The sequence below is a fragment of the Zootoca vivipara genome, chromosome Z1, assembly GCF_965207765.1.
Source record: "Zootoca vivipara chromosome Z1, rZooViv2.hap1.1, whole genome shotgun sequence".
NCBI classification, from domain to species: domain Eukaryota; kingdom Metazoa; phylum Chordata; class Lepidosauria; order Squamata; family Lacertidae; genus Zootoca; species Zootoca vivipara.
In genome coordinates, this window is record NC_142583.1 from 4,008,567 (window position 1) to 4,026,414 (window position 17,848).

At 45.1% G+C, this 17,848-nt stretch overlaps 1 protein-coding gene across 1 annotated transcript; it reads right to left on the reverse strand.

The window, feature by feature from the left end:
- Nucleotides 1-261: 261 nt before the first annotated feature.
- CLEC4A (C-type lectin domain family 4 member A) lies at nucleotides 262-17,180 on the reverse strand. The gene is made up of 6 exons (XM_060279058.2): nucleotides 15,300-17,180; nucleotides 10,192-10,308; nucleotides 8,740-8,835; nucleotides 4,898-5,049; nucleotides 3,448-3,569; nucleotides 262-1,675 (listed from the first exon to the last, which is right to left on the reverse strand). The coding sequence occupies exons 1-6, from the start codon at nucleotides 15,364-15,366 to the stop codon at nucleotides 1,516-1,518; spliced, it is 714 nt and encodes a 237-aa protein (XP_060135041.2). The 5' UTR covers nucleotides 15,367-17,180; the 3' UTR covers nucleotides 262-1,515.
- Between the last annotated feature and the right edge of the window lie 668 nt (nucleotides 17,181-17,848).

The following is a 17,848-nucleotide window of genomic DNA, read 5'->3' on the forward strand; positions in this document are numbered from 1 at the left end:
CTGTATCAGGGAACAGTCTGGCATGGCCAAGCTAGCTTCCTGCTGAGGTCATGACCTTTGTGTTCGATAGCAGATGGCCAGCCAACTCCCTCAACTCACCCCTCTTTTATTGTCCATTCCGGGTCGTGCAACCACTGCCACAGTGTCTTCTCTCCTGGCAGATCAAGAGGAGCAGATGATAGCAAAGGTTGCAAGGTTTTTAGCTGGGGCAATCAGAGTAAGATCCACTGTTTGACTGATGATTCAGGACCCTAAACTGTGTTTCATTTTAATCGACTTTTATTGTGTTTTGTGTACATCGTAATGCTATGGCCAATGGCTAATGCAAATAAAGTTTCATTCATTCATTCATTCACCAGTAGTTAGAAGACGAAGGTCAGAGTTGAGAGTGGAGTTAGGTGAGCTAGAACGCAGAAGTTGGCAGGCTGGGCAGAGCCAGGCCTGATTTCTGCTGGAATCCAAGGCTGCAGCTCTAGGAAGAAGCAAGACCCTCTTGGGGTGCTAATGCTATGAGCCCCTCCATCATAGGCTCAATATCTTTATATCTTTAATATTGTTATGAGTTTGTGGGCACCTTGACTCCCCTGAATTCCTGGGCCTAGTAGGTGTTGGAGTTTAATCAATGCTTGGAGCATTAAGATGGGCTGCCGGGTATTGAGCTTAGCAGTGCCAAAATACAGGCCCTGAGCCCTGCGTTAGTTTGTTAGTTAGCAGAGAAAAAGGCAGAAGGGGTAGTGTTTCAGGATTGAAGGGCGAAAGGTTTTTCAGTCTGTTAGCAGCGATGCCATGGAGAAGCAAGCTAGGCAGCTGCCTACGAGTCAGGAGTTGGGTGGGTGGGAGAGCAAGGTAAGTTTCAGGGCAACAGGCAGGGTGGTCGTGTCTGTTTGAAGCCAGGACTGCATCTATGAGAGAAGCAGGACCCTCTTGGAGTGTGAAGCTGGGAGCCCCTCCACTGGAGGCTCAGGTTGTATATATGTGTAAATAAACCCTTTCCTGTGCCTCATTTCCAAAGGAAGCACAAACCCAGAAACTCGCACCGCTCAAAGATTGGGGTGGTGTGCAACACTATATACAAAAGTGGACTTTTAAACCTTGCTGAAAATCTTGCTGCTCCTGCTGAAATATCTCAACACATGCACCTTGATATCTGGCATGGTGCCAGAGAGAACACTTTGAGAACCTCACACTTTGAGAATGAATTCTGCTACAGGAACGACTCCTACGCTGTAATCCTAATCCAATTTACCTAGGGGTAAATCTCATTGAATTCAATGGAACTTACTTCTGCGAAGGCGTGGTTAGGGTTGGAGCCTACCTGCTGCGGCTACATATTAACCACTTTCTACTGAACTTTGGATTCTCCCTATCATTTGAAAATTTATTTTGGAGCACAGTTGTGGAATGAGAATGCACACCTTTCTCATGTGGAGCCCATGCTCAGAATGGATTCAGTCTGTCCAGTCAGGGGGCCCATGATTAATAGTTTGGAGTGTTCTTTTGGCTCTAGATCACCTTTTAAATTGAAAAAAATACTGTATTTGTTTCACAAACATAATGATGCTCGTCCACTAAACACTGGACATCATTCCAGTTATTCTTCATCTTGCTGCCTTTTCCTATATGCATGACAACACAGTTTTCATCATCATTACTAGGTTCCTTGCTTCTCCAGAACCTGAAAGAGAAGGCAATTCATGAAAGAAGGATGCAAAGATAGGATTTTATAGACAAGCCCTGTACATCGGTCCAAATAGCACAAGGCATACCCAAGGCTCATTAAACTTTGGGTTCTCAGGAAATCAACGAGGTCTCCAATGAACAAGTCAAGAAGGGCAGAAATGGAGCCATTTTGAGAGTTTAGTTTTCAGAGGCCAAGATGGGGAACAACAACAAATGGATAACAGAAGCACAAAAAAATTGATGTTTTGGACTTAGCACCCCAAAGAAAGATGATCATGCTGAACAAGCAGGACATATCCAAGGAAAATAACAATGTAAATATGCTTCTCATGGAATAAGAAAATACTTACCTCAAGATATTCTCATAGATCTGGCTCTGCCTGAATTTGAAGCAGCCAGTTTGACTGGAGTCTGAATGACTTCTGGTTGCTTCTCTGATTGCTACCAGGGACACCAGCGCTGGCGAACATGTTTTTTATTTAATCCCCTCTCTATATTTTTACTTATATATTGTGACAGGATTGTAGATTCCTTGTTTATGGGTACGATGGTGGTGGCGGCGGCAAGGAAAAATAGGTATATAGCTCCACCATGCATTGCAACAATCCCCCTCACCCACCAAATCTCCATTTGTCTTTAAAAAAAATTACTCTATTAATTTTGCACATAGTTTAGAAAACAATAAAGCACAGTTGGGGAGAAATGGTGAATAATGTTTGGATGGACAGTAGATGTAAATAATATACACGACTAGTGTATCTTATATGTCACAGAAGGAATATAAACATAGGAAATGAGCTAAAAAGAAGGGGAAACTGGGACACATAAAATTATCAATAGAACTCTACAAAAATCCTACCATTTCCACATACTCCATATATATGCCGAGGCTGCTGTCAAGGAGTGTGGCAGCTGTGCCCTGTTGGCATATTCAAGAAGATCTCTCCAAATTGCCCGAAAGCTTTCTGGCTTAATCCTACCACACCATAATCTAACAAGCTATGTAAGTTTTTCTTGTATAGCTGTTCTCTAGCTATCCCACCATTTCCCAATGTCACATTCCACTCATATCTTCCATAGTAGCACATGCTGCCACTAACAAAACAAAATAAATAGTACTCAATTTTATTTCTGAATTTTTCTAACTTCAAATATTGGTAATAGTGCCATTTGAGGTGTAACTTGAACAGGTTCTCTAAGAATATTCCTTATTTCAATAAAAAAAATTGAACCAGAACACCTGAAACCGAGGGCACTCCCACCACAAATGAATATATGTTCCCTTTTGGCATTTTGTGAAGACACACATAATATTGGATTTGATCAAACCCTAGCGCCTATCTTTGTAAAAAGTATTCACTCCAGAATGCTGTGAACTACCAGAATAAAGAACAAGGGTTATGTCACAGTGCTATCCCTATCTTACGACTGTTTGGCGAGAGGAAATATGGAGAGTTTGAAATTCCCTGCCAAACCCCTGGGACCCTGGTTGCCCAAGCACCCACTAAATTCCCCATGAAGGGGCCGGGCAGGCACCAACAAATTTCAGTGCCAGGGCCATAAACGCTGCATGACACCCAAGGCCCCAGGCACCCATGGTCACAGGGCCAAGCTGGCACTCCTGGCCTTCTGCAACACAAAGCAGTATTTGCTCAACCTCACTTGCCATCCCAGTCTGCAATATGCCTACGGTATAAATCACTTTGCACATTCGAAAAGCACAATATAACTGCTAAATATAACTGTTACTATGTAAGTATTACTCACATTAGCATGGGGTCAAGAGGGGTCTGATCCACCCAACGCCATTGATTCGTTCCCATCTGATTTGTGAGACCGATACAAAAATTTTCCACTTGACTGTTCTGGGTATGGTTTGTAAGGAAAACCTGCACAAAAAAATTGAACCAAACTTTCAGTTAATTAAAATCACAGAGCAGTCTATACAGGTTAGCTGTCTATGGGGAGCAGAGATCTTTGGGGATCCTTTTGTGTCAAACACACCCCAAACCCAAGGCTGCCTGTTGTAGCATGGAAACACCAATGCAACTAAAGACCACAAAAATACAGGTGAAACTCGGAAAATTAGAATATCATCAAAAGGCACATTTGTTTCAGTAATGCAACTTATTATTTTTTCTTTTTCTTTTAATTTTTACAAATGCTTTCTTTTGGAAATTCCACAGTAATAAAACAAATAGTTACAATAATACAAAAATAAACATCGCTATTACATTTCATTAATTACATTCCCTTTACAATTGACCCGCCTAACGACAAATAATTACAATTGCAACAAATAAAGGCTTGACATATCTTGCTTTGCATGTCATGCATCTAGCTCATATATTGGTTTCACCTTTTAAGTTGCATTACTGAAATAAATGCACTTTTCGATGATATTCCAATTTCCCCGAGTTTCACCTGTATAGCTGAGTGGCGGGAGATCGAAATGCTTCTTCTAACATTCTGCTTCCAGGCATGATAAGTGTAGCAAAAGCTTCCCCAACCTGGAACCCTTCAGTTGTTGTTGGAGGGCTCCCATCATCCCTGCCCAATGGTCATGTTGGAGAGCACCAGGTTGGGGAAGGCTGGCCTATGGTAGCTCACCCAGCACCACACGGAGTGGAAGAGGGAGGGAAATGGACGGCGCATGTACATTCAACTTCCTAACAGCATCCGCATCCCACAGGAGATAACAGCTGCAGTGATAAGAAAAGAAGAGTTGTTCTATCTATTGTCTGGAGAGGTCCATAGCTGCCAAGTCTCCCGTTTTTCCCGGGAAACCCCCATTTTTCCAGCTGCCCCCAGCCGAAAAAATGGATTTTTTTGTTTTTCCCCGGTTTATTCTGATGCGGTGGCCATTTTGGAACTGGGCGGAGCATGCTCAGAAGCGACTTTTGATGCTGCTCTGCCCAGTTCCAAAATGGCTGCAGCGTGACTTCTGTTGCTGCAGCCATTTTGGAACTGGGCACAGCAGCATCAAAAGTCACTTCTGAGCATGCTCCACCCAGTTCCAAAATGGCCACCGCGCTACTTTCAGTCCGGTCCCTTATTTTTCAGAGAGGAACTTGGCAGGTATGGAGAGGTCACTTCCTGGTTCACATGGAGAAGCTGTTCTCAATGGAACCCAGTGAGGCAGCACTGGGCGTTGACGTTTTGCGCCCCTCACCATTTTGCGCCCGAGGCCATCCCCATGCTATGCCACTGAGCTCACCTGCTCAGCTTCTGAATTTATAATCACCAAGTCCAAGCCTTTCTTCCTGCATTCGGCCCTGCTCTTGTTCCAGGTACTTCTGTCTTTGGAGAAATAGTAGCAGCTGGATCCAAATTGCTCTAGGTCCCCCATGCAACACGACAGCCGTGGTTCTGTAAGAAAACCAGAGACAACGAGAAGCAACTTGAAATCTTGTTGCAACTGGAAACAGGTCTCTCCCACCCACTCCCTGCCCTTTTCCAGATCTTTCTTTTGCTATTTTTAATCATGTTCCGTTAAGGTGCCCCACTTTTTAAGTTGCATGTTCCATTTGCAGTATTGCGTGTCCTTTCTTTTGTTTCAAAATTATGCATAGGACAGGGTCAGAAAATAAGTGGACATTCAGAATTTAAAGGGGTGCAAAGAGTGCTGCTCACGGTGTACACACACTCAACTCACCTTCCCCTTTGGTGAACCATCATTTGTTCTTCTTTTTGCATAAAGGAGCTGAAGGTGGCACACAGGGTTCGCCCCATCTTCAAATCCCCACCACAACCCTGAGAGGTAGGTACACATCATTTACTGCTATTAAGATAGTGGGCACTTGTCCTCAGCTGAGAGCTACATGACAACATTCAGTCTTCTAGAGTTCCCCTTTTGAAGCTGCAGCAGCGATTTCCCGGCTCATGTGTCATTGTTCACATCAACAGACAAGTCATTTTTCATTTATTTATTATTACGGTCGAGGACCAGCTCTTAGAAGTAAAATAAAATAAAAATAAAACGGATCCCTTTGAAAAACAGTTTCCGGGAGCATAACGTATACAAGTTGCTTTGAACAAGATTTAAAAGAAAATTATTAATTATATAACAGTGCTAAAAGTTTAACCCTTAAAATAGTGGCTGCGGAAAGCTGAGCCTAGCTCGCTCGGGGTGCCATTGAGGAAAAAAATCAGACGGGCTGGGAAGAAAGTCTGTGTCTGCATATTTGGGCACAGAATCTGGCGACCGCCCTGGTTGTCTTCAGGTCTTTGCCTAGCAAGAGCAGGTTGTATAATTGCTTTTCTGGGAGGCTTGCTAGCCTCACCAGTATGGGGTCCAGGATCTCCCTTCGAGCTTCTTCATAGAGGGGGCATCTGAAGAACAGATGCTCAGGGCTTCCTATTTCCCCTAATGGGCATACGCAGAGTCTTTGGGCGTATGGGATTTTTTTGTAAAGCCCCTCCAGCACAGGCGTGGGCAATGCCGCGCTTCTGGCAAGTGTAAAAGCCCTCCTTGTGTTTTTTGACAAGAGATAGGAGAGGTAAGGTGCCGGGGCGGCTATGTATCTCTCGATTTCTCCAGTTCTGTATTCAGGGCATCTTGAGCAGTCCTGTTGTCTTTCGATATCAATGAGTCGTTGTCTGACTGTTGCTTTAGCTTGCCTTAGATCCATCCTTAGGAGGGCTTGGGGGGCAAGGCCCATATTCTGGAGAGAGTTCAGAACCTTTAGCTGCCAACCGGACTGGAACTGGTCACATAGGATCAGTGGCACAATCCCTTGGGGTTTCAGATTTAGAGCCAGCCATTTATAGATTGATGATAGGCAGATTAAAGCCTCCACTCTCGTCATTCCCGTTTCGAGTCTGACCCATGCGTTGGATACGCATTTGGGGACGTGGAGGAGGGCTCTGAGGAATTTGGATTGTACACGCTCCAAGGGAGAGGAGGAGGAGGAGGATGGGCCTAGAAAGGCTCCATAACAGACAAGTCCCATAAGTGAGGGAAGCAGCTTGGAGTTAGGTCTGCTTTTTTATTTCTTAGTTGTTCAACGGTTTGACTCACCAGCAGGAGTTCAAATGTTCAGATAGGCACTATAATTCAGATTTCATACACGCCTTTCAGTGGAAATATAGTCCTAACCTGGCAGGCTTTGTGAACCCCAAATTCACCCCAGAGTAGTTGGGGCAACCCAGTCAGATGAGCGGGGTATTATTATTATTATTATTATTATTATTATTATTATTATTAATTTCACAACCAAATGTGACCAAAGCAGTGCTATACCAGTGTGGTGTAGAGGTTAAGAGTGGTAGACTCGTAATCTGGGGAACCGGGTTCGCGTCTCCGCTCCTCCACTTGCAGCTGCTGGGTGACCTTGAGCTAGTTACACTTCTCTGAAGTCTCTCAGCCCCACTCACCTCACAGAGTGTTTGTTGTGGGGGAGGAAGGGAAAGGAGAATGTTATCCGCTTTGAGACTCCTTCGGGTAGTGATAAAGCGGGATATCAAATCCAAACTCTTTTTCAATAAGATGAAACAAAAAAGATGACAGACTCAGTAAATGAAAAGCAATATCACAATTAATATTCCATAAAACTACTGGGTCTAATTAGGCACTTGTCTAATTTCAGTTGCTAACTGACTCCAGAGGGCTGGAGCTGCAATCCTAAAAACCTGGTTTCTAGTACATGCATACTAAGCACATCCCTGGGGCAAGTGGGACTCTTAGCAATACCCAGCAGAGGAGAGTGGTATGACACGGTCCTTGGGTAACCAGTTCCCAAGTTGTTTAGGGCAGGCATCCCCAAACTCAGGCCCTCCAGATGTTTTGGACTACAATTCCCCTCATCCCTGACCACTGGTCCTCTTAGCTAGGGATCATGGGAGTTGTAGGCCAAAACATCTGGAGGGCCGCAGTTTGGGGGTGCCTGGTTTAGGGTTTTAAATACTAAAGGAAAAAACTTGAACTGCATGCGGTAGCAGTTAAGGCAATGTGTATCATGAAAAGAAATGATAAATGAGACACACACCGTGGAGGAGCTTTTACTGGTCAGACACACAAGCAAGAGAACTCCATTTCCTGCTACCAGGGCTGAACTGTGGGCAGCAGTCTGAGGAGAGCTAGAAGCTGGGACCCAGAAGTGATAGGGCAAACCAGTAGTCATGAACAAACAACAATTCTGGCCTGAAGACTAACTAGGAGGAGGCAAGGATGAGGAACAAGCAGCACCCAGGAGCAAAGAATAGTGAAGGATTCAAGCTCACACTAGAACTCAGCAATGCTTTATTTTTCAAACTAAGTGCAGCTGGAACCAGCACATTGCTGCTGCTTAACCAAGAGGGAGACTGGGAAGGACAAGGCAACGGGGAGCGTAATGTGCTGTGAATGCTGTGGCGGAGCCAATACAATGCGCCCCAAGGAGGCTTAAGGGAGCCTCCAGTTTTGCAGAACTGCAAAAAAATTATCAGAAAAAACTAAGTCAGGGATCGAGAGTGAATCAGAAACAGTTCAGCAGGCATGGAATGCTGACTGACTAGGAGAACGGGTGGAAAACTGGGAAGTGGATGGAATGGAGTATTTGGGGAAAGGGCATGGCCAGCTGCCTAGAATCTTGAAGAGGAGCATGCCACATTGCAGCATTTCCTTGCAGCTCCCACTTGTACTATGTGGTCCTCAAAACACTGGAACCAGTGCTTTTTTCTGGGGGTACTCAACAGTACACAGTACACAGAAAAAACAAGCATTGTTTTATCACCACCACATTTATTATGGGAGAATATGCAACTATTTTCTTTTGGCAGAAGTGAATAAAACTTGCAGACATATTAGCCCCTCTGGAGCGGATCAAGGCAAATCTATTCAGGAAGTTTTGTGTGAGACACATTTAAACGTTGTTGTTTGTTTGTTTGTTTGTTTTAAAAAGAAACCACTTATATATTTTAAAAACTTTTTGACAGACTATTCCAACTGCATTTCTGTATCAAATCTTGCTTTTACGGGGCTCCTTTAAATAAGGGTGGCTCTCTACTTTTTATTTTAAAGCGTCTAAGCTTTAGTCACATACTAAGGTCCATCAGATCCTCTAATTCATAGTAACTCACCTTTTCCTTCAGGACTCTCCAGGAGGCAATTCCATTGTGTTGATTTCTGAAACTGGGTTTTGAGGAATCCCTTCTTTGGACTTCCTTTGAGAATAACTGGGAAAAGGGAATGAACAGCAGCACCATATAATATTGCAGAGTCCAAGAAAAAAAGGCTTGGCCGCAGAAGGAGGTGTTAACACTGTGATGAACTCCTAGAATCATAGAGACCACAAGGGCCATCCAGTCTAACCCCCTGCCAAGCAGGAAACACCATCAAAGCATTCCTGACAGGTGGCTGTCAAGCCTCTGCTTAAAGATCTCCAAAGAAGGAGACTCCACCACACTCCTTGGCAGCAAATTCCACTGTCGAACAGCTCTTACTGTCAGGAAGTTCTTCCTAATGTTTAGATGGAATCTTCTTTCTTGTAGTTTGAATCCATTGCTCTGTGTCCGCTTCTCTGGAGCAGCAGAAAACAACCTTTCGCCCTCCTCTATATGACATCCTTTTATATATTTGAACATGGCTATCATATCACCCCTTAACCTTCTCTTCTCCAGGCTAAACATACCCAGGTCCCTAAGTCGTTCCTCATAAGGCATCGTTTCCAGGCCTTTGACCATTTTGGATGCCCTCCTCTGGACACGTTCCAGCTTTTCAGTATCCTTCTTGAACTGTAGTCTTTAAGCAGAGGCTTGACAGGCATATGTCAAGAATGCTTTGATGGTGTTGGACTGGATGGCCCTTGTGGTCTCTTCCAACTCTATGATTCTATGATTCTATCTCTTCACAGGTATACACATCTCTACACATATATAATGTCACTCCTCCTCCTTTCCTGTTTGGTCTATTTCTCAGAAATAGATTGTATCCCTCTATTACTACATTCCAATCATGAGACTCATCCCACCAAGTTTCAATGATGCCTATTATGTCGTATTTAGTTTGCTGTACCAAGAGCTCAAGTTCGTCTTGTTTATTTCCCATGCTCTGTGCATTAGTATAGACATTTAAGATTAGCAGGCACCACTCTCTCACATAATGATGCATTCACTGTATCCTCAACCAAACCAGTGATTCCCTTTTGCCTAATTTGAATCAGCCATGATGGTCACGCATCAAGAGAGCAAGTGATCTATCAAACCTTTTGGTGCTAGGTTTTTTTTTGTTTTTTTTTAAAAGGAGATTACTGGAATGGGTGGGAAACAGTGAGTGAATATGAATGATGTTTCTGTTTAATTAGGTATGTTAGTGCACCCCTCATCACAACATGTCCAATCCAAACTTCATCAGTTTGAAGGACATTTGTCAATGGGAGAACTTTTAGGTTCTGTCATGCTCTTTGCTAGAGGGAGAGAATACCTACTAAGTCCACTTACGGTTTCATTTCTCCCTGCTTTACTCAGAAATTTCATGCAACCCTTTTGCAGAATCTTCCCCTTTCTCTTAAGTACAGCTTGCTTTTTACTCACCAATGATGACAACAAGAAGTATGATGGAGAGCAACATCAAAAACCCTGACACCACCCACGGAAACCAGGGCTTGCATTTCTGGAATCTACTAAGTGGTGTTTCTCTTCCTGAAGATGCTGAAAAGTGAAGATGTCACCATTACAAAGGTAAAGGGTACTTACTCAAATACACTCAATACAAGCTAGTTAACCCTTAAAATGCCTCATCATGCTGTTGCATCACTGTTGCACTCACAATCACACTGGCTGCTGAAGAATAATGACCTATGGGAAAGCTAGTTCTGTGCACTAGAAACCATAGGCCAACAGCCGTTTGTAAAGGGCGACAAGACTCTCTGTTGCTTGGTGGACATGCATGACTCAGTAGCAATGACTTAGGGCCATGCCTTAGTAGTAGAGGACATGTTTTGCAGGCAAAAATCCCAGGTTTGATCCCTGATATTTCCATTTAGGGCTGTGAAAGCTGGAATATCAGTGCCAGTCAGCATAGATGGTAATGAGCTAAAACAGAGGGACAGTCCCCATTATGTTGGAGCCTCCAGCCCCTGGCCATGGGGAAGATAGTCAGCTGGGGATGAGAACTGGGGGTTCAGAACATCTGGGCCCCCCCACACTGGCAACTGAACCAGATAGGCCAATGACATGACTGTCTAAAATAGCTTATGTGCCTGCTCCGCACTTCTCATATAGACAAATGCCTTGTGACTATGAATCATTTTTGAAAAATCCACTGCCCGCAGATTTTTTGGGGAAGATTACAAATTCTCTGTAGGCCACTTATGCAAATTAGTTTCTGAGTGTATTTTCCCATTAACTATAATTCTGCTGGGCATTAGCACATCATGCAAGTTGATTCTGCTTGGCAGCTGGAAATTTGCGGAATGCTGGTGTTCAAAAGAGCTGACATGCACATTCGCACGTATAGAATATTGGGGAAGTGGGGCTTTTAAGGCAAAAATAGACTTCTGTTCATTTCTCAGACCCGCTAGTCCAGAACAGAGGTTCCCACCATGCCTGTTTGTGCCTGTGAAGCCATTTTTTGCTTGATGCCTGCGGTTAAGAATGCTCTAAAAGGAAAAGGCTCCTCATGCCATCTTCTTGAAGGTTACGTGTCTCCAGATGGAAATCCCAAGAAAGGTTTTTAAGTGGCATACTTTTATGGACAAGCAGCCCATGGCATAAGAACATGAGATGGACCAAAGAGTCCACCTCATCCACCAGCAATTTCCAACAGAGGCCAGACAAGCAGACGCCTCTGGGAAGCCTGCCTGCCGGACTCAAGCCCAACAGCGCTCTCTCCCCTCATGTTCCCCAGGCTAGTATTCAGTGGCAGACTGTCTCCAGTACTCGATGTCAAACATGGTCGCCACACCTTTCAATGAAGGTCACTCACCCAGTTTAAATAATATGACCTTTACCACTGTGAATTTGTCTTACTTTTCTACCTAGTGCTCATGACTTCCACAGTTCAGCCATGCACTTTGTGCAGAAGTACACTCTCGTCTGGGAACAGAGGTGGTGTTGTGGGTTCAACCACAGAGCCTAGGGCTTGCTGATCAGAAAGTTGGCGGTTCGAATCCCTGTGACAGGGTGAGCTCCCATTGCGCGGTCCCAGCTCCTGCCAACCTAGCAGTTCGAAAGCACGTCAAAGTGCAAGTAGATAAATAGGTAAATAGATACCTTCCAAGCGGGAAGGTAAACGGCATTTCCATGCGCTGCTCTGGTTCGCCAGAAGCGGCTTTGTCATGCTGGCCACATGACCTGGAAGCTGTATGCCGGCTCCCTCAGCCAATAACACGAGATGAGCGCCGCAACCCCAGAGTCGTCTGCGACTGGACCTAATGGTCAGGGGTCCCTTTACCTTTACACTCTTGTCTGCCCCAAACCTCTTACCAGCCAGCTTCCTAAAGATGACCTTGAGTTCTGGTATTGTTAGAGGTGGAGGAAAACTCATGTCCACTTTTTCCACACATCCACTTTATATATCTCTTATCATACCTTTTCCGCATATGAAGAAGCCCTAAGCATGATAACCTTTCCTCAGGGAAAAGGTTTTCTGCCCCCGATCTGAGTCAGCCACCCTGAGGGCCTAGATACCATGACTATCAAACGTTAGACAGGGTCTTCCCTTTGGCAGAGTCCTCTTTGGCGAATCGCTCCTTCAGAAATCCTGCCATGACCATTTCCTTTGAGATCTTAGGACAGGCATCCCCAAACTTCAGCCCGCCAGATGTTTTGGACTACAATTCCCATCTTCCCCGACCACTGGTCCTATTAGCTAGGGATCATGGGAGTTGTAGGCCAAAACATCTGGAGGGGATGCCTGTCTTAGGAGATTGGTTAAGACCCGGATACTCGAGAATCAGTGGTGTGGGGTGAAAATTTTCATAGGGGAACAGTTAGGGCCAGAGGCACCAGCTTATGAGGGAGATTTTTTTGGGGTGGGGACATCATGCGCATGAGCATTGCACTTTCCTCCCTAACCTGGGCAGATGCTTCCTGGACTTTGGGGAGGTGCCAGGGGAACATTTAAGGGACTAGCCTAGAACCCCTAGCCTAGTCCATTGTCTAGAACAGGCACGTCCAACAGGTAGATCGTGATCTACCGGTAGATCACTGGATGTCTGTGGTAGATCACTGGTAGATCACTGGCTCCCCCCAAAGAAGCTCAACAACTTTGGCTCCCCTAAAAAATGCTCAACATTTTAGCCTTTCACCCCCCCCCCCAAAGAGGGCTTTCCTCCCACCTCAGAAAAGCTCAACAGCTCTGACCTGAACCCCTAAAAATGGGCCTTCCTCCTTCCTAAAAAATCTCAACAACTTTGACCTGAACCAAAAAACAGGGCTTTCCTCCTCCCTAAAAAAGCTTAACAACTTTGACCTGAACCCCCCAAAAGGGGGATCACTGCCAGTTTTTAACTCTGTGAGTAGATCGCAGTCTCTTTGGAGTTGGCCGCCCCTGGGACTCTAGAACCTCTGCGATGCGTTTTTAGACGTGGAAGAAGGCACTTCTACATGGGGTATGGCAGGGGGCAGTCCAGAGGATTGAGTGCTGCAGCTCAGACCCTCGATGGTTCGCACCAGCCAGGGCAAGAAACTGGCAGGGAGGGAGGATTTTGCTAGAACTTTTTGCTACACTAGCTCCAATATGATGTAGCTGAGGGGCCAAAGATCAGGCCCATCAGGGGATCCAAAGGGCTTTGGATCTAGCAGATACTTTGGATCCTCCTTTGAAGCACCCAGTTTTGTAGCTTTCTGCTCTCTACTGCCTATGAAAGATCCGATGGTGGCCGCCTACTGCCTGCTCAGGCAAAGCTAGAGGGTCTCTTCCACGATGAAGCACCCCCTTTCCATCTGCCAGCAGAGGTCAGTGAAGAGTAGATGGCCTACAATCCTAATCCAATTTTGATCGGGCTTCTTTATGGACTTTTATTTTGCAAGTTGTCTTGAAAGCTCTGCTGGGGTGATTGCCGTATCTTCATTCCGTAAGACGCACTATTTCCTCCTAAAAAGTAAGAGGAAATGTCTGTGCGTCTTATGGAGTGAATGTGTGGTCCCCAGAGCCGAATTGTCCAGGGGCTAAAGGCAGGTCGTGCTTTTTTATTATTATTAAAAGAAAGAGCTAAAGGCTAACAAGAGGGAAAGAGAGTGTTGAAAGGAACCCGCTCAGCAGCTGATTGCAAGAGATTGGAGAGGGAGATAAGGGAACTAGCTCCCTTCCCGGCCCCTCCCAGCCCCTCGCCTAGGCCTCAATTGTTGTCTGCAGAGGGAGACATGTGACTGGCTGATTAGATTATCTGTCTGGAAACTGTAGAAATGGGTCCCTTTCCTTTCCTAGAGAACCTGCAGAACTGTGAGTTGAACCCCATAAAAACAGGATTTTTCCCTTTGCAAGGAGACTCAGCAACTTTGAGCTGATCCTTAAAAATGGAGCTTTCCCCCTTTGCAAAAAAAAGATGTACAACTCTGAGCTGATCCCCCCCCCCAAAAAACGTGGCTTTCCCCATTTGCAAAATAAGCTTCCTCAAATATTTAATTGGGGGGGGGCAAAGGCACCTAGGCGTCTAGGAGTTGGCTGCTATGCCTAGGACAATTCAAGAAAGCGAAATATTTTTTTCTTGTTTTCCTCCTCTAAAAACTAGGTGCGACCTGTGGTCAGGTGCATCCTATGGAGCAAAAAATAGGATGAGTCAGAGGTGTAAATTTAAGAAATTAGAACATCAGCCAGTAATAATTTACCAGAGACCATTAAAGTGAGGCACACCTGAAGGTCTCCATTTTACTTCTTAAGCATTTTCTAATCTCACATTTATCAGAAAGGAATGGATGGCAACCAAGTGGCAAAAATATATATGCACCTCTCTTCTTCCTCAAGTTTCTGTGTGTGTTTGTTCATCTCTGACAGACGAAGCTGCACTATTCTGATCCAGGCTGTACCGTTTCCTCCAATTGGCAAATTCCCACATATCCCAAGAGAGTAATGGGTTTACACAGGGGTCAGCAAGGTTTACCTCGCCTGGGCCGGTTCACTCCAGTGGAGATCCCTCCATGGACCGGACTGTGTGCCAGCCTGTGATTTCCGGCGTCTGCGTCAACACGGTTTCTGGCACCACGGAAGCAAGTCTCTGTGTCACGCTGGTTTAGCGCAGCACACGTGGACTCACCGAGCAGGCAGCTCAGTTCGGGGGTGGCTCTTGGGCCAGTTAAAAGACCCCTTAGGTTGGCGACCCCTTGATTTACAGGTTGGATGCAAGAAAAAATTATTTTGGTCCTATGGAGTGGTTCAATCTTGTAAGAAGCATTTTTTACAATTAAAAAATAGATTGTAAGACTGCTGCCATCTTTTCTAACAGCTGCCATCTTTTCTAACAGCCACTAGTTTCCCCACTGCTAGATTTCCATACTAAAAAAGTATATACTTGTCTGATTTCTGCATGCTCTGAATTTAAATAGCACAGATGATCAGAAAACTGAAAAGGTATTCTATAGCCAAGCTGCCCTAAAACACAACTGGAGAAGAAGCGCCCACAGGATCATTTCCTTTCCTCTTCAAAAGGTTGCCAACACCCCAGCACACAGACCCTTGCATCCCACCGCCTGATCTTTACCTTTGGGCTCAGCAGGTGAAGGCCCGTTCTTGAACCTCACTTCAGCATAGGTGACCTCTGATGTCATCTGTATTCTGAAGAGTCCTTTTCAAAGCTTACGGTGTAACTGGTGGAAAGGGATTTGCATTTGGTTTGGGGAACAGGTTACAAATGAAAGCACGACTAAAGCAAGGATTTTCTAACTCTCCCTCCCATGAGGTGTCATATTAGGAGGTCTTTGTTCTTTCAGTACTTCTTCATTTGGAAAGCTCCACAACAGCTGAAGTGAAATAGGAAGTTCCAAGATGGAAAGGGGAAGTCCTACGAGCTCAGTCCCCTAAATTAAAAGGCAATCTTTGCAGTGTTTTGCCACTGTCTCTGCCTTGCCCTGGGCTCACCCCTCCCTTGCCTCGGATTGTTCAACATTTCTGGTCAATGCAAAGTGGAAACAATGTCAATTTACCAGAAATAGAATAAAATGAGGAAATGGAAGGCAAGACTATCTTAGGCAATCTGAAATCATGGTGCAGTTATGGGTTGGTTGAGATAAGGAGCCTTTTCAAAAATGAGTACCAGTATTTTAAATCCTGTAATGAAATAAGCAGTGAACTAGGAGGGCAATGTCCACAGTTTTTCAATATTTACAATTAAGAAATATAGCTAATTGCTAAGTGACAAAATATTGCCCATTGTGGGATGCTACAGATGTGGAAAACCTGGTGACAAAGCAGGGGAAGATCAAAGTTACTGTGATGTTTCTGCTACTGCACATCAAACTAAATGGGAAGAAAACCTGAACTGTGAGATTACAGCTGTCGGTGGGGATGGCACACCGTCCCAGTACTACTCTTAAATAAAATGTTTTGTAAATTTCTATTTTGTTGGTACTTGGACTAGGTTGAACCAAATATATCCAGGGGCAAATAAGAAATGTTGGGAATATGAGACATCAAATGCCAATCTGCTCCATATGTTTCAGTAATATTGCAAAATAATTTTTTCTGGAGAAATATATTGAACGAATGCTGCATTTTATATTGTTGCACCCGCCCTGGGACCTTCAGATAAAAGGCAGGTAAGAAACATAATGACAATAATGGTTGGGGCACATATTAAGACAGTCATCTTGGAAAATTCCGAAATGCAACGATATACAGTGGTACCTCGGTTTACGAACTTAATCCGTTCTGGAAGTCCATTCTTAAACCAAAACCGTTCTTAAACCGAGGCGCGCTTTCCCTAATGAGGCCTCCCGCCACCGTTGCCCTTCCACCGTTCAAATTCCGTTCTTAGACCGAGGTAAAGTTCTCAAACCAAGACACTATTTTCTGTTTTGCAGAGTTTGTAAACCAAATCGTTCTTAAACTGGACTGTTCTTAAACTGAGGTACCACTGTACTAGGCCAACAACGCGCAGAAAGGATTAAACTGCATCACATTTGCCCACCAGATGGCAGCACTTCATTAAAACAGTGTCCTCTGGAAGGTAACGTGCCCGGTGCAGAGAAAGGGCATTATTTAAGTCATTCCTCCGCCACGGTGCGAATTCCCTGATTCACGGGAACTTTCCAAGATTTCTGCAATGGATGTGACTATTTGTTCTGCATGACCCACTTATTGACCCACTTATTTTCCTTTTTTGCAGAAATACAGGATGTGTGAGAAGCCTCTTGAGCAGGCATCCCCAAACTTCGGCCCTCCAGATGTTTTGGACTACAATTCCCATCTTCCCCGACCACTGGTCCTCTTAGCTAAGGATCATGGGAGTTGTAGGCCAAAACATCTGGAGGGCCGCAGTTTGGGGATGCCTGCTCTAGAGACACAAGAGGTGCGCTGCTTCACACTATCACGAGTGGGATGGTGACACTGGCAGAACCAGCACTCTCCCCCCCCCCCATTGCAGGTTTCCCATGCACTGCATCACAACACCTGAAGAATGCTTTAGCCTCCAGCCTTTTCAGATTGAGAATCCATCCACCGTTAAACTCAACATAGCACCCAGATTAATGTTTTAAATTCTTCTCTATCACTTACCTCCCTGCCCCCCCTCTGTGCTTCCCTTTACTATAGGCTTCCCTTTACTATAGTTTGGTGGCATTTCTGGAGCCTTTGTTGTCGCTTAGCACCCTGGAGCACCTTCCATCAGCTTTAGCTAGTGGCCGAGCTGTGTCCCTATCTGGACAGAGATAGCCTAATTACTGCCTTCAATGCTCTGGTAATCTCTTAGATTAAGGGACGCGGGTGGTGCTGTGGTCTAAACCACTGAGCCTCTTGGGCTTGCCGATCAGAAGGTCGGCGGTTCGAATCCCTGCGACGGGGTGAGCTCCCATTTCTTGGTCCCAGCTCCTGCCAACCTAGTTCAAAAACACGCCAAAAAGTGCAAGTAGATAAATAGGTACTGCTCCGACGGGAAGGTAAACGGCATTTCCATGTGCTGCTCTGGTTTCGGTGTTTGGTTGCACCAGCAGCTCAGTCATGCTGGCCACATGACCCGGGAAAACTGTCTGCAGACAAACGCCGGCTCCCTTGGCCTGATGAGCGCTGCAACCCCAGAGTCATCTGCGACTGGAC